Source organism: Giraffa tippelskirchi, chromosome 1, assembly GCF_054371585.1.
Source record: "Giraffa tippelskirchi isolate mGirTip1 chromosome 1, T2T-mGirTip1v1.2.pri, whole genome shotgun sequence".
Classification (NCBI taxonomy): Eukaryota; Metazoa; Chordata; class Mammalia; order Artiodactyla; family Giraffidae; genus Giraffa; species Giraffa tippelskirchi.
Window position 1 is genome coordinate 54955845 of NC_137275.1, and position 14994 is coordinate 54970838.

The 14994-nt window shown below is 47.1% G+C and overlaps 1 protein-coding gene across 47 annotated transcripts in view; it reads right to left on the reverse strand.

Annotated features, from left to right (window-relative positions):
* TBC1D1 (TBC1 domain family member 1) overlaps positions 1 to 14994 on the reverse strand; it is a 226326-nt gene that overhangs the window by 12361 nt on the left and 198971 nt on the right. For all 47 annotated transcript variants that reach the window (XR_014082761.1, XR_014082782.1, XR_014082781.1 and 44 more), the window contains 2 exons: positions 5955 to 6199; positions 4821 to 4980 (listed from right to left, as the gene is read on the reverse strand). Coding sequence is in view for 23 of the 47 variants with exons in the window: in XM_081592877.1 (XP_081449003.1) it covers positions 4821 to 4980; positions 5955 to 6199 (405 nt within the window). In the remaining 24 variants the exon portion in view is untranslated. The remainder of the gene's footprint in view (positions 1 to 4820; positions 4981 to 5954; positions 6200 to 14994) is intronic.

Here is a 14994-nt window from a genome sequence, read left to right on the forward strand (position 1 = left end):
ATGTAAGAAGAAACAGAATTTTAAAAGACAGGGGCATAAATCTAATTAGAGGCAACTGTCAGTATTTCTTTTTTTTTAGGGTGGGGGGAGCTGCAGGCAAATGGAAGAGACAAGGCAGCTATAAATGCCATCAGGTGAAGAAGGACAGAAGCAGGGAAGAGAGAATGCCCCAAAGAAAAGCAGCTGCAGAGCCTGACCTTGAAGAAGCCATAGAAACTCCCCAGATAAAAAATCAGGGAGAATACTCTCAGCAGGAGGAAAAGAAGGTGGAAATGCAGACAGGGGTCAAAGCACATAGCACATGCAGGAGCCTGGAAGAGCACGTAAGGTGGGAGTACCTTTTTCTCCCTCCAGAAAGTTTAAAAATTAAGTAACTTTTAATTAATAGTACAGAAAATGTTACCTATAAACCCACTACCCCAATACAGCTATTGTCATTTCTGCCCATCTCCCAATCCTTATACACTTACAGACTGGAATTAAAACACACACACACACACACACACACACACAATAATTTCCTTGGAAAAGTGAGTTGATTTTCTGCATCTGAATATCCCTGCATGAGGAAGTGAGCTGCTGAGGCTTCCAGCAGCATGGCAGGAGCCCCGCTCATGGCCAACTCTCCTTTTCTGAGCCACCAACAAAACAGGCAAAGGGGTTTAGCTGGCAGCAGAGGGAACCTAAAATTTGGCTGACTCCATCACTTTGCAAACTGCTTGCTGAGAACACTGCAAATAACTATTTTGCTTTGAAGACACTTCAGCAGCCCTGTTATCATGTTAACCTGTATGGGTACTCTATTCGAAACTCCCTACAAAATAGAAGTTCAATTTTCCTGTGGGGGAAAAAGATCAACTCCAGGCACACAGCCAGTTAGGTGAACTTACTCTGCATCTCTTTTCCAACCACCTTCGTCTTTGTCTAGGGCGATCCCTCTCCTGTGCTTTCTCCGGGAGGTTGCAGTCCTCCCGCTGTAACCCCCCCATATCCCTACCAGGACCGGGTAGGAGGGAGATGAAAGAGGACAACAGCCTTGCCGCAGAACAACCGCACAGATTCTGTGAAGACTCGCTTCTTCACCAAGGTAACATGTTACCCGAAGAGCTGTTTTTCCAGGCCATCCAAACAACCTTGTTTTCCAGTCTCTTTTAGTCCTGAAGCCTCTCAGAATCCTTCCCTACATTACAGGTGGCTTTTGTGTTTTTGCCAAACTTTTGGTTTTTATATTCCACCTCCTTTCTCATCTAACTTGGCAGAATGCCCTACAGAAAACATCTGGAGCCTAATAATAGCACAGCTGCCACCTCCAGCAGGAGCAAGAACGGTCCTATTTTTCAGACTTTTCCCCCAAAGGTAGATGTTAGAAGATGAAAAGAACAAGCATCTCTCCCAGGAAGGCCCGTCTGGACCCAAAGAGGAAAAATACAGGAGGGGGCAATTTCACATTATGTGACATCCAGACAGAAGGACTGATGCCCAGAAGAGTGTGATGAGCTACCACGTGAAGGTCGAGCACAGGCATCACTGGCAGCCGTCCCTCCAAGTAGTATATATGTACTTAATTAGAGGTAAAAAGTAAACTGAAAGTGTTAGCTACTCAGTTGTGTCCGATTCTTTGCAACCCCATGGACTATAGCCCACCAGGCTCCTCTGTCCATGGGATTCTTCAGGCAAGAATACTTGAGTGGGTTGCCATGCCCTTCTCCAGGGGATCTTCCCAACCCAGGGACTGAACCCAGGTCTCCCCCATTGCTTCAGTGCAGGGAGATTCTTTACCAGCCTGAGCCACAACTATTAACCTATATATGGGCTATGTTGACTGCAAACAGATTCCTTTTCTTACATATAAAATGCTGAATACTTAACAAAAGTTCACATGTTTTTAGGTTTATCCAGGCCTAAATGCCTATAATGAAATGGGCCTCAGACCAAAAAAGCCTACTGTGTTTGAATGGTAGGCTTCGGGATTTAAAATGAAGCTATCCACGATCATGGAGCTAAGTCACCCACGCTAAATACAGAAATGGTTTTTTAAAAACCTGTCTTTTCTAGGAAACCTACTAATAAAATGGTTCATTTTTAAGTATTGGTAGAGGAAATAGTGACATCACAAGACAATGCTGCCCTGAGTCCCCATGTCCTGCCTATATTCTCAGAAGCCCTGAGCCCTTTAGGCAGCGGGACATGGGGTCGGCGGGATCCAGGAATCACAGACATTGGCACTGTTATGCATAATGTATGAGAAACTCCGAGACCCACCTCTGACTGCACAGTATGGAGAAGACGACCCTGCTCTTGCGGCTTTAGCTTTATTTAGGAAGTCATTAGGATGAGCTTCAGAAAGTTCTGAATATTCTGCAGCAGGGCTATCATTTCCAAAGCAGAGTGTGTGTGTTTGTTATCAGTGCCTCTTACCCACTTACGCAGCCTGAGGAGAGAATGTTTCCACTTTGCGGCCCCCGAGCCCAGAACCCTGGACAGCAGCCACCTCCAAGCCTGGGGCAGGGGGACACTCAGCATTGACCCTTTCAGCCCTGCCTGCCCAGCCCCCTCTGTAGAATTTTCTTCACAAACAGTGTAATTCGAGGCTTGAGCTGTTTTCAAACCATCTAATAATACTCCTGCCTCCCCTTTTCAGGCTTCACTCTTCTCCATTATCCTTTTGAAAAATATAGTAAAGAAACAGGAGAAAAAGGAATTAGACTAATGACTTTCTCCTCATTTCCAAGAGTAAGAATAGGAAAAAAATACAGATGTTTGGTGAGAAAGACTGAAGCCTACAGCTAGATATCTTATAGTTTCTGTGACTTTTTTTTTTTTTTGGTAAACTAAGCAGACAATTGAGAACTTTTTTTTTAAATTATGGTATAAAGCTTTCATGAAATCTCACTAATGATTTGTTTAACCAGGAAAAGAGTGCTTAGTATCAATTACTTTCAGTGCTTTTTTTTTTTTTTTTTTTAGGAACAGAAAATAAAAATCAATCTGGGGAGGTAGTTATGCAAAATGAGGGGGGTAGTGAATATTTTAAGAACATAGATTCTTCTAGTAAAATCAAATGGGAACTTCTTTAAAATTTCTTGTGGATAGAAGTAAATTACAATAAAAATCTAGTACTTTGAAGGGAAGAGGAGGAGAGAAGACAACTCAATGTCCACTTTTATTAAAGAGCAAAGTTTAGGACTTTTACAATCTGGATATGGGGATTCTCAGGTGGCACAATGGTAAAGAACCCACCTGCCAATGCAGGACGTGAGTTCGATCCCTAGGTCAGGACAATCCCATGGAGTAGGAAATGGCAACCCACTCCATATTCTTGCCTGGGAAATTCCATGGACAGAGGAGCCTGGTGGGCCACAGTCCATGGGGTCGAAAAGAGTTGGACATGACTGACCACACACACACACAGGGTCTGGATATACAAGGAGTCTGCTGAAAACTGCCTAAAGTGATACTTCTGCTTGTGAACATTCCCTTTAAGATGCTAATTCTAAAAACAAATCTAAAAACTATACAGGAGCACAGATTGTGGGGCTTCCCTGGTAAGCTCAATGGTAGAGAATCCACTTGCCAATGCAAGAAACATGCATTCAGTCCCTGGTCCAGGAAGATCCTACATGCCACAGAACAACTAAGCCTGTGTCCTGCAACTACCGAGCCCATGCTCTAGAGCCCAGGAATTGCAACTACTAAAGCCCGCACACCCTAGAGCCTGTGCTCCACAAGAGAAACCACCACAAGGAGAAGCCTGTGTACCGCAGCTAGAGAGTAGCCCCTACTCACCCCAACCAGAGAAAAGCCCGCACAGCAACAAAGACCCAGCACAACCAATAAATACATAAATAAAGTTAAAAAAAAAAAAGCACAGGTTTTTAAGTTATCAAGTGACTTAACACAAATGGTACTTAAAACCACTTGGTATGTGATGATGATCAATTTTTTAATAACCACTTTCTCCACAATAAACAGATAAAAAGAACTGTCAGAGTCACCACTTCATCCTGAAGCAGGGAAAGCACACTGGAGTACTGGAGCTGACCGCTCACAGCACCTCACTCAGCTGCCATCCCTGCCACGTCAAGGCAGACTTTTACATTTTAAAATTTTTATTTCTTTAAATTGAAGCATAATTGACATGGCAGTTTTGAGACTTTACATGTGAACACTTATTTAACTTTGACAGAGGCAATCTTCTTGAAAAGTAAATTGAGAAAAGGGGAGATGGTTTGAAATGTGACCCGCCTATGGTCACAAGGGCAGAAAAATGGGAAGTTGAGGTGGGGGCGTGAGAACAGACCGTGAGTCAGTGATACAGAGGAGCTTTCAAGAGGTGGACAGCAGAGGAAGCAAAGTATGACCAAGGGTAGAAGAGGAGAGAGGAGGAGGAGGAAGAGGAGATGCAGAGGAAACCCAGAAAGAGGAGTGGCCCAGAAGTCCCTGGCTGAGAAGTCTTAAGGACCAGTCAGTGAGAAAGCCCTGGGCCAGAGAGGTGGAGGACGACAATTCAGGAGAAATGTCTCTGGACCACTCGCCGGGCTCCTCGGTCTAGCCTTCAGGACATTTGCTCCAGTGAGAGCCTGGCAGGAGGAGATTGGACCTTACTCCCACAAGAAGGCATCGAGGGGCGGCACTGATCATCAGAAGTCAAACAGGTCCTGAAACTCACAAAACTCAACCTTCTCACTAAATGAGAATGACAACATCCTGTTCCTGCAGATACAGGCCTGAAAATAAGAACCACCACCATGGAGAAACCACACCCGGTTCCCATCGAACCTGAGAACCCAGGTTCTGCAAACAGCCTCACACACACTCACCAAAGACTCTGGCGACGAAGCCCAGGGGGAACTGTGAGGCAAACACGGTGAGGAACCAGGGCGCAGCGTAGAGGCTGGGGCCGATCTCGTGCTCCTCCAGGTGGTTGTAGAGGTCCCTGTGGTAGTCGTGGAGCAGCCTCGAGAGCTGGTACATCTGGATCTGCAGGGACACACACAGGGTCTCAGGGACAGAGCAGCCTCCACCCCACTCGGAGGAGAAAGAGAAGGACCAGAGACTGTCCACATGGCTCCTGAGATCCCTGCACCGGGTTCTCTCTCCTCCAGCCAGTGCTCTCTGGGGCTGCTGCCACAAGGCTGGGGCTGGCGGGCACTCAGGGCAGGACTCCTCCTGCCACTCTTTCTTTGTACTGTCCCCTTGGGCTCCTCAGCTAAGAGACGCTCCACATCTGTCTCATGAAAATGATCTGTAAGTTCTCTTACAAATACATGTTATTAGCGAAACTCAAAGCTAGGGGAGTTGGAGATAAAAAGCCAGCCTCTGGCAGAGAGTAAAGTGAGAGGGAAGCATTCCGTAGTAGGATGCTACTGAACCCGTTCCCTTAGTAAGTTCCTGCTGAATCCCCCCAACCCCTCAAGAGGCAGGACAAGTATGACTTCTTCAGGTTTATAATACAGGCGAGTTAAAGTAAGATGACAAGGGTTTATCTCAAGATGGAGAAAATAACTTTTCCAACTGGGCTGGACCCAGGATGGCAGGGGCTCAGGGATGGGGGTGGGAGGTCCCTGGCAGAGGAAGCAGCAAATACACTACTACCTGAAGGTAGATTTCAAAGAGAAAAGGTAAAAGGAAGCACCCTGGAGTCAGCCAGGCCAGGGTTTATATCCAGCTCTGCCACCTGCTACTGTGTGACCTGCTCAAATTATTTACTATGTAACTTCTCTGAGCCTTAGCTTTGCTGTCTGTAAGTTGGGATCAACACTGCCTTCCTGAGGGTGGAGGAGGTAAATGCACACAAGCCACCTGGTGTAACGCACAGAGTAAGTTCTCAGCAGTGACAGATGCTACAATGTCAACTGATGGTGGGAAATCTCCTTGGATACACTTGGAAAGGGATCATAAACATGTTTATTTTAGCATTCAACTTTATCACAGGCAGAAGGAAGGCTTTCTACCTGTAAAATAATCATGTCTGGCCGATATTGTTTCCGCAGTCCCATGTCAAACATCAGAAACTTGAGCATGTTAAACGCCTCTTCTTCACCCATATGAAGCAGCAGGATGCCTGCTACAAAGCTGAGACCTTGGCAATAGCCCACTTCTTGGTCTAGAAGCGAGTAGGCCTTCAGGATGTTGTAAAGTGACAGCTGCCCTGCTCCTAGCTGAACAGAGTAGTACGGATGTGTTGGAAAGGTTCGCCCTGTAAAAACAAAACAAGTTAGCTGTAATTTTTAAAAAAGAAAGTCTATTGAACAGGAAATCCAATGTGCTTCAAGTTAAAGCAACAGATCTTTACAAGTGGGATCATGTCATAAATCATCTCTGTAAACAATGTCAGCTGGTTGTGCTTGGAACAATTTTTTTGTTCTTTGCAATGAAAAAATCAGCAATTAATCATGCTTTCAGGTGAAAGAAATGAGAACCACCTTCAGGCCTGCAGATATTTGGATTTCCATCTATAACAGAAAGAAAACTGTGCATCCTCTCAATAGGGCGATCCTATAGCAGATCCTCTCATCTGCTCTCCAGACACCTGTGGTTCTCTACTGCAGCCCATGCCAGCACCATCGCCCTGCCCTGCCACGCCCTGATCAGCTCTCCCCAGACTACTTGTTTCGCTGCAAGTGCTTCACACAACTCGCACATTTCTACACAGTAAGTCCCCTACATACAAACGAGTTCCATTTTGAGAGAGCGTGCATAAGTTCAATTTGTTTGTAAGTCCAACAAAGTTAGTGTAGGTCCCCAACTAACACATTGGCTGTACAGTGCTGTACTTATAATAGGTGTAGAAACTTTTCACAGAAATAATAAACAAAAAAATAAACATTTTTAATCTGACAGTGCAGTACCTTGAGAAGTACAGTATAAGAGCTGGCATACAAGGGCTGGCATTGAGTGAACAGGCAACAAGAGTTACTGACTGAAGGAGGGAGAGGAGGTGAGAGATGGCAGAGGTAAAGGATGGTCAGCAATAGGAGATGGAGGGCAAGCTGCAATTTCACTCATGGCTGACGTTGATGGCACAGGTTCTGGTTCCTTGGTTGAACCAGATCCACATCTGCATCTCTGAAAGTTCATAACTTGAAGCTTCGTATACGGGGGACTTACTGTACTTTTAAACCATAGCCAGTACTCTGATACACACTGGAGAGCAGCAGGCATTTTCTTTTATACAAAACAGTCGCCTCTCAAACAGAGGTTAAAGTAAAATGCTCTCAACATCCTGATTTTCACAAAAAGCTGGTACTCAGACAAAATGTAAAGATTTCTTTTGTTCAGGAGGCCTGTGAGGTTGACACCTGTCAAATCCCACCTCCCCCTCCTATTCTGGAACGTGACTGATGGGGAAGTGTGTTTCCAGGGAGCAGAAAAATGCCTGAAGAAAGAGATGCTCGGTTGGGGCCACGCATGGACCCAGGTGAGAATTAATGGCCTTGTCAAAGGTAGAAGTGCACCAAAGCCACGAGGGAAACGTTCACCTTGATTATTTGGTCTTGGCAAAGGGAGGAGGATACATTCCAGTGTTCTTCCCTGGCCCTGTGAGAAAGCATTTCATCAATCCAGATTGGTTTACCTGAACTTAAGTGAAAGCATTGGTCGCTCAGTTGTGTCCGACTCTGCAACCCCACGGACTGTAGCCCATCACGCTCCATGAGATTTCCCAGGCAAAAACATGATTTATGAGGACAGCAATAGCCTTTTCTGATTTCCTGTCCTGTGTTCATCTCTTTCCTGCTGCTCTCCCCCTCCCCGCAGCAAACCTTCCCCAAAGACGCCCTGCACACATTACCCCACTGCTGGAAAGCCATCAGCAGCCGGGGGCTCCACACACTCACATCCTCGCCTACCCTCCTGGCCTCACGGTCTGCTGCAGGGTTAACCTGGGAACAGCTCTTCCCACCCAGCTTCCATGGAGCTGGGGCACAGTGCATCTCTGCCCTGCCCTGCCCGCACCCGTCCCCAACTCTCTCTGGGTCTCCAACAGGAAAGGGTGGCAGAACACACAGGAGTTGTGTGACATGGAGGAACAGTGGGAAAGGTTTAATTATTTTTAAATTTGATCTGTTAGTGTTACATCATTTTTGCTCATCAGTAGCCTTCTCACATTAGAGAAGGGCCCCCCACACCTCCTGATCTTTAGTTATTAGCCCAACCAGCCAAATCTCCCGTCACAGAGTCTCTGGGACCGGCCCTGATGTTCCTGATGAAGGAAAGCTGTCTGCACCAGCCTGAACAGGGCTCCTGTGTGTTCCTTGGGATTCTCAAGTGTCATTTCCTGAGACAGCAAGACAGGCCCCCGAGCCCCTCCCAGGCCCAGGGAGAGTCAGGCCTCCAGTTTCTTTTTTCTTTTTTTTTTTTTGCTGGATCATATGATTGTTCTATTCTTAGTTTTTTGAGGAGTCTCCATACTACTTTACACAGTGGCTGCACCATTTTACATTACATTTTACTTATCAGCAGTGCACAAGGATTCCCTTTTCTTCTTTACCAACATTTTTTATTTCTTGCCTTTTTGATAATAGCCAAGGCCTCCAGTTTCTGAGGAACGGCTGTCCAGCCGACATGAACGCGGCCCGTGTTTTACACTAACTTGTATTTGGGAAGACAATGCCTTCCTGTATTTACCTAACACGGTAAATATTGATAGAAATTATCCATGTCAAAAAGGCCCTTTGGGTTTCTCAGTTGTGTTTAAGAGTGAAGGAATCCTGAGATCCAGAGCTTGGGAACAATGGCTCCAGACAAACACCGTGGCTCACACACTCCTGGCCACACTCTAGGCAAAGGGAGGGGGCAGGCCTCACGGGTGGAAAAACAGACCAGGTTACACGTTTGTGGACAATCACAGCTACATAATCCAGTGCTGAGGTCTGCAGCCTTCAGCCCTAACTAAGAAGGTCCTCTGCTAACCCTGGGAAGGAAAAAAAACTCATCTTCTGAAGACCGTACATGGGTAGCTGATCTACAGCAGGTGAGTCCTGGGCGGTGCACACACAGAACATGTTCAGCCCTCCACATCCCGCTTGCTCATACACAGTACACCCACAAGGCTGTTCAGGCTGCACTGGGGTGCGAGAGTTGACAGGTTTCTTTCCTTTGATTTTTTTCACAAAGAGCCTGGAGATTTCTGCCTCTCTAGGGAAGGGTACCAGCAAACTAGCAATCTTACCATGGAGCTCGGTTTCCTTATGCACAGAAGGAAGAGTAACCTTACAACCATGTGAGCACCAAGGCTCCCTCCTGGCTGAGAACTGTGATGCTGAGATCTTCTCACAGTGCTGCATTTAACTCGGAGCAGAATGTGAGTTATGACTGGAGGGAAAATGCCCTTTGAATGATGCCTCACAATTTTAATAAAACAAACAAACAAACTCAGTAATCAGTTGTTCAGTGTCTGCTTCCCCACTAGAACACAGGCTCCTAGAGTGAGGGGATGCACCATATATGCTTGAGAAGCATCTGTGGCTCACCACCAAACGGCGTGGTTGGGCGGGGGATTAAGAAGGCAGAGCTCTCCTGCATGCAGACTACTTTTGGAAACGGTTGTCTGAATCCAGTGACTGAGCTGGCAACTGGCTCCCACCGACCTGTGCGTACCTCTGCTCAACCTCATAATCAATGACAGCAAATTGGTAGCTCAGATTAGCCAAACGAATGTTTACACCAAGGAAATCTGTAAATGTTGACATCAGGGCTTCTTTTAAGGGGTCTGGGGGAGCTGGTTGCCGCCAGAACACCCCTGACTGGCTGGAAGGGTAGAGGGAGATGTTAGACCACTGAGAGAGCAAGTGAAGTCACCCCATTTTATTCCTTTATCATCTACATTTAGTTACATCATTTTGAGGTTAAACAGGATATTTAGAATGATCAAATAAATATGAAATCACGATATGCTCTGGCTATCAGAGGCTATGGCAGACCATTTGGAATAACGCACGTAGCTTTGTGTGTATGTGTATAGCTCTTGTTGCAAGAATTTATTAAGACTTGAGTTGTGATTGTTCAACTGACCTCCCTAAGGCCAAGTCCTCAAGTGGACAGGAAGGTGTGTTATGTAAAAGGATTGCCGCAGGACAAATCCTAGGTACTTTCCTGTCCTTTGCCATTAATGTTTTTTAGTTTTTCGCACGGGACTTAAGCCCAAAGATGAAACAGAAAGTTGTGCTCACCACCAGCATCCCTCTGCTGGTCATGAACAGCCCCGTGTACTCCTCAAAGCACACAGCACGTGGCTCCTGGCAGCAAGGCCAGGCAGGGAGGAGGGAGGGAAGCCCTTCCCTGTCCTTCTATGGTAGGGCATCTTCAATACTCTCAGCTGATCCTTCATCTCAGAGGTTTGTCTCCTCACCTTGAAGGGTTCTAAAAAAACAAGGAGAAAATTCTCTCGTGTAACACCTGGATTATAGCTCCTTTTCTTCTAGATACCAGGCAGGTTTTATATCTTAAATGTGTTAAGTGGAAGCACAAATCAATGACAGCTGCCATGCTAGCTTCTTGACTCGAACAGATCTTTGAATATGTGCTTTGCCTCTCACTGAAGTTTGGACATGCCCAAACCTGCTTAGGGAGCACTGTTAAGACAGTCTCTGCAAGTCCACCAAAAAATGCTATCTGTGGTCATGGCAAGACTCATCAGACCTCCGCAGAGTATGTAAAGCAAGCCACCACTTTACTGACATACCATAAAACAGAGATTAAAACGACAAGTGATCAATATGGGGGCGATCAGCAGCAGTTTCTAATCGGGAAACTGCTCTAATCGGGACCACTGCTCTCTGATTCAGTGGTGTCCCTCCATTTCTGGACCTGGGCCAGTGTTGCTCTGGCCAAGCCTCCGATTGTGGGGGAGCCTGGACAGCCTCCCTGGGGAAGCACTGATGGTGGGATGCCTAGGAGAGGAGCAGCTGACAGGGCGGAGGGTGACGTGGAGCCTGAGGGGGGTCTCCAGCTTGCTGCTCCGTGTCTCCCACGCGTGGCCACGACTAGACAGGAGGCACAGCCAGAGGGCAAGATGCTGGCAGTAGAGGTTGTCCATCCAGGATGGAGAGCCAGGGAAGAGAAAGGTTACGATTACCTGAGGGCAGCACAAATGCATGCAGCTGGAGCCAGGCCTAGAGGTGGGGCAGGCTCCTGAACTAAGGCCCAGCATGACTTGCTCAGTGTCACCTGCTGCTCTGTTTTCTCCTGGCTGGGTGGGGCCAACTCTAACAATGTTTCTCCACCTAACCAGAGGAGGGGATGGCTGTGCTAGTCTACAGTGGGCAGAGCCAAGAAAGAAGCCATACGGTGTCCTGGAGGGGACATGATACAGAGACTAAGAAGACCAAGGTTCTAAACTTTCTGCCGGTAAGCAGCAGCCTGTAACTCGGGCAAAGCACATCACCTCCAAAGTGGAAATTGTGTACACCTTCATACAGGGTTGTGTAAAGCTTAAATTCAACAAAGCTAGAGAACATGGTTCATAAACTGCAAAACACTGCCCAACCATTCAACTGTTGTTCAGTTGCTCTGTCGTGCATCTCTTTGTGACCCTGTTGGGGCCACCGGGAGGAGGGCAACAGGGATTAAACCCCCTCCTCACAGACGACAAACAAAGATTGGAAGTAAAGGTCAGGTTGTCTCAGTTAGATTAACGATAGCGCCTGAACCTGCATGTTGTAACTGTTAATTCTTCCACGCCTGCATGTTGTAAAACATTACTAACGTGTAACCAGTCATGCAGAGCAGGAGTGTATAAAACTGAGTCCTCCAAAATCATTGGAGGGGTCCTTGCTGGGAACCGATTCCCCTTGGACCCGCTGGCATAATAAACTGTACTCCACTGTCCTGAGTCTCTTCTGAGGCGTGTTTTGCGACCCTGGATTCTACATTTCTGGTGTGTTGGCTGGGAAGCCCTTGGAGAGACAGGCTCATTGAGCCTCTGCCTGCGACTCTCTGGGACGAGAGCCTTGGGAAAGGGAAGGTGTCTCCTCCCTCGGATCAGTGCTTGTTTTAGTGACTTGTCTTTCTAGGCAGACTTCACAAGACTGTGGACGTCAGAAGGGAAGCACACAGGTAGGTCCCTCTGTAATAGTGGAAGAAGGGACCTGATCAACCCCTTGGGGCTGGATGAGTCTGAGGTGGCTGTGTCCTCCTAAGCTCAGTGGGGAATTTACTGAAATAAGTAAAACTCCATTAACTGAATCTGTGCTGTTTTTCAACACAAAATTTTCTGGTTTCCAAGGGACTGTCCCCTTTGCCGCAACACCCTCATGTTCTCCTTAGGGATTCAGGGACCTCCCGAACATTGTTTAGGACCAGACTGGGAACTGTGGCTCTGGACGTACATTTGTCTGCACCAACCTGTGATAAGATAGATTTAGATTTTTCCAGGATCAGACTTGTGCAAGAAGGAGTTTGTAGAAGCCTTAATTGATTGGATTTGGCTGGCTGCTGACAGAGAAACGCGAGAGGTACTATCATTGAAAGACTTAGTAGGTAAGGCCCTTTTCACCCCGGTCATAGCCGAGGTAAAGTTGTTATGCTCCTTTGAGTGAAGACGTCAGCAGTGGCTGGGGTACAAGACCCTGGCAAAGGAGCGATGAAATAAATAGAAGTTGGACTTGCTGCAAGTGATAGAAGGAAAGTGAAAAGTAGGATGGGTAGTGGAGAATCCAAGCCAACTGTTCTGGAATGCATGATTAAAAACTTCAAAAAGGGCTTTGGAGGAGACTGTGGTATAAAGTTAACCCCAGACAAGCTTAGAACCTTCTGTGAGATAGACTGGCCATCCTTTGGGGTAGGATGGCTCTCAGAGGGAACCCCAGTATTGGACAAAGTTCAGGCTGTGTACTCCGTGGTAACCAGACAGCCAAGCCACCCAGACCAGTTCCTGTACACTGACTCATGGCTACTAACTGCACAAAAACCACCCCCTTGGGCCCAGGTATGTTACCCTGGAAAAGAAGGAAGCAAGATTTTTATGGCACAGGCAGAACCCAAGCAAGAAAAGTTAAAGGAAATATATTATGATCCGGAGGAGGAGGAACTCCCACCTCCCCCTCCATACTGGGGAACACGAAGGGGACCCCCAGAACAAGAAGAAGGGATAGGAAAGGAGGTAGACTTTCCTCCTCCACCTCTGCCAGTGGAGGAGGTTTCTCTTCCTCCTACTGTGCCAACATTATACCCACCCATCCCAGTTTAGAAGAGGGAAAAAGGGAGAGCCAAGTGTTCAGAGGTGGCTGAGGTCTACAAAGGAACCTTAAGAGAGAGAGGTGTTGCAAATGCCTCTTAGGGAGGTCCAAGTGGCACCGCAGGTGGGGCCAGATGGACACATCCATCCTGGCCCCACTGCTCTTTACTATCAGCTGTTCTCTACCACGGGTCTCTTGAATTGGCAAAGGCACACCCCTCCCTACTCTGAGAAGCCGCAGGGTATGATTCATCTAATGGAGACTATTTTCAGGACCCACCAACCAGTGTAGGATGACACAGCCCAGCTTCTCCTCACCCTCTTCGGTATGGAAAAGAGACACCACTCCCTCACAGAGGCGCGTAGGGGACTCTGAGAAAACACACCAGGGGGCCAACTGGACCCTAAAAGTTGGGCCTGAGAAGCCACTCCTGACACAAGACCAGACTGGGACTTCAATACTGACCAAGGTAAGCAATCCTTGGAACGGTATAAGATGGCCATTATACAAAGCCTCAAGAAGGGGGCTTAGCAAGCCTACTAACATGGCCAAGACTAACACCGTGATCGAAAAGGCAGACGAGACTCCCACAGAGTTTTATGAGAGACTCTGTGAGGCCGTTGGACAATACACCCCCTTTGACCCAGAGACCCCTGAAAACCAAAGGCTCATAAATGCTACCCTTGTGACCCAGTCATATCCAGGTATTAGAAGGAAACTCCAAAAGGTGGAGGGGTTCTTGGATCTTACCAGCACCCAAATGATAGAAATTGCTGACAAGGTTTTTGTCAATTGGGATCAGGAAACTATAAAAGAGGCTGAGAAAAAACAAAAGGAGAGTGATAGAAGGTCCTGTCAAAAGATAGCTCTCCTGGCAGCTGCACTGGGCCACCCAGGTCTCAATAAGCAGCCAGCTGCTACCAAGGGAAGATAAATGGACATTACATCAGTCGAGGGGGGGGGAACCCCGGAACCCCCAACAAAGCTGTTTCCTGAAGTATGGGCTGAAAGTAACCCCCCTGGACTAGCGAAAAACCACCGTCCGGTAATAACAGAATTAAAGGTGGGGGCCCAGCCCATAAGGAAAAAACAATATCCTATACTGCTGGCTGCCAGGAAGGGAATTAAGCTCCTCATTGATAGGCTGAAAGCAGCAGGCATACTGGTGGAACACCGATCACTACGGAACACCCCTATCGTCCCGGTGAAGATGGACGGGGGAAAAGATTATCAGCCAGTTCAGGACTTGAGGTTAGTAAATGAGGCGATGGTGACCTTACACCCAAATGTCCCTAACCCCTATACTCTGCTAAGCCTAATGCTTCCTAATGCCCAGTATTTTACTTAAGATGCTTTCTTTTGTATAAGAGTGGCTCCAATTAGCGGCTCCAAAAATTCCAAAGAATTTTTGCTTTCTAATGGGAAGACCCCGGGACAGGTCAGAAGACCCAGCTGACTTGGACTCGGCTGCCACAAGGATTTAAAATTCCCCTACAATATTTGGGGAAGCCCTGGCAACAGATCTCCTCCCCTTCCCATTGGATGCTACTAAGTGTCAGATCCTACAATATGTGGATGACCTACTCCTGATGGCAGAGACTCGTTCTCAATGCTGGGAAGGTACTAAGACTCCCTTCGGCCTGCTGGACCAGGCTGGATATCAAGTACCATGGAAAAAGGCCAAGATCTGCCAGACTGAGGTAAAGAACCTGGGCTTTGTTATAAAGGAAAGGAGGCGTGCCTTGGGCTTAGAACAAAAACAGGTGATTAATCAGACAAGCCAGCCTAATAGCAAAATGCAAGTGAGAGAAATTTT